The sequence below is a fragment of the Octodon degus genome, unplaced genomic scaffold (genome assembly GCF_000260255.1).
Source record: "Octodon degus isolate 3935 unplaced genomic scaffold, OctDeg1.0 scaffold00048, whole genome shotgun sequence".
NCBI classification, from domain to species: domain Eukaryota; kingdom Metazoa; phylum Chordata; class Mammalia; order Rodentia; family Octodontidae; genus Octodon; species Octodon degus.
In genome coordinates this window covers 7861841-7863664 of record NW_004524624.1, presented here as the reverse complement: position 1 = coordinate 7863664, position 1824 = coordinate 7861841, and the positions used below count along the sequence as shown (strand labels likewise).

General features: G+C 51.3%; 1 protein-coding gene across 1 annotated transcript in view; it reads left to right on the top strand.

Annotated features, from left to right (window-relative positions):
- The window catches only part of Ivl (involucrin), a 3145-nt gene extending 1801 nt beyond the window's left edge, over window positions 1-1344 (top strand). Inside the window, exon 3 of the mRNA XM_023716383.1 lies at window positions 4-1344. Within this exon, the coding sequence (XP_023572151.1) occupies window positions 4-1023 (1020 nt within the window). The 3' untranslated portion in view covers window positions 1024-1344. The remainder of the gene's footprint in view (window positions 1-3) is intronic.
- Window positions 1345-1824: the final 480 nt, after the last annotated feature.

Genomic DNA, 1824 nt, shown 5'->3' with positions numbered 1-1824 from the left:
CAGGAGCCAGAGCTGTACCTGGGACAGAAAAAGGAACAGGAGCCACAGGAGCCAGAGCTAGGTCTGGGACAGGACAAGGAACAGGAGCCACAGGTGCCAGAGCTGCGCTTGGGACAGAGCAAGGAACAGAAGCCACAAGAGCCTGAGTTGCACCTGGGACGGCAGCAACAGAAACCACAGGAGCCAGAGCTGTACCTGGGACAGAAAAAGGAACAGGAGCCAGAGCTTCATCTGGACCAGAAGGAGGGTCAGGAATTGCAGGAGCCAGAGCCGCAGCTGGAGCAGAAGCAGCCCCAGAAGACCCAGGATCCAGAGCTGCAGCTGGGACAGCAGCAGAAGCCACAGGAGCCAGAAAACCAAGAAGTGCACTTGGTACAACAGCGGCAGCAGGAGCCTCAGAAACAAGCTCAATGTCTGAGACAGCAGGAACCTCCACAGGAGCCACCAGAGCCTGAGCTGCAGCTGGGACCGAAGCAGAAGCCACAGGAGCCAGAGGAGCACCGGGAACAAGAGAAGCCACAAGAACCAGAACTGCACCTAGGAAAACAGCAGAAACCACAGGAGCCAGAACTGCAGCAGGGACCAAAAGAAAAGCTACAAGAACCAGAACTGTACCCGAGAGGACAGGAGAAGCCCCAGGAACCCCAGGAGCAAGAAACACACCTGGGACAGCAGCACCAACAGAACCCATGGGAACAACAGCCAGACCAGGGAGCACAGCAGAAGCAGCAGGGAGAGCAGGGAGAACCTCAGGAAGCAGAAAACCTGGAGCAGCAGCCCAGGCTAGAGAAGGTGCAAAGGGAAGAGCGACTGAAGGAGCGGATAGGGGACATGGAACAGGAGAAGAGGCTCTCAGACCAGCGACTTGATCAAGAGCGAGTAAGGAGAGATGAACAGCTAAGAGAGAGCCAGCAGTTTCTGGAGCAGCTGGAGAAACACCCGGTGCAACCTGTTCCTGCCTCAACCCTGGGGCAGGTCCAGGAAACTGAGCCGGCAAAAAGGGAAGTCAGGAAACAGCAGTAAAAGCAGGAGAGGCAAGGACCACCCAAAATTAAGTAACCCATCCCACCGTCTCTTGACCATCCCACATAAGGCAAGCGAGAGTCGCTGGCCCAGCTTTACCCTAGATGTCCCTCTCCTCTGTGAATCTGACACTGGCGCTCTGCATGTCTCTTTGATGGTACTGGGAAAGAGGATGTTATGACCCAATACCTAGCCCAAACAAGCCCAATTCCCAACCCTAAGTGATCAGAGTTTCTGCCTGAGACTATTGTTACTATAGCAACTCTGACTTCATCCTAGTATTGCGGCTGAATCTGTGAATGTGTACAATAATACATAATAAATCCTGGAAATCCTGGGATCCTCTACTTTGCCTTTTTCTCCTCTCTTTCTTAGGTTAATGGCTACAGCAGACTCTCTAGGTTAATTCCTCAAGGAGGACCAACATCTTATCCTTTATTTTTACTTGGCCAATTAGTCCATATGTGCAGCAGCTTCTAAAAAACGGACAAAAATCTAAACAAAATCGAAAGCAGATTACCATATGCAGATGAAAGTAACACTTGCCAGCCATGAAGAGAGGAAAGGTTGCTCTGATCAGGGTTATATCCATCTCAATCTGACACTGTCTTGTACAACCCTATACGAATCCCAACCCCAGTTCATGGCAGAACTCAGCCTACCCATACTGCCCATCATAATTCAACTCCTCACATGGGGGAGGGTTCTGGGAGCATGTGAGGGAATTTGGTGGACTTTAAAATCATCCCCACAGTCTCCTTCCAGGGGCTTTTCTATAGATTTTTTTCCCTGAGTTTCAAG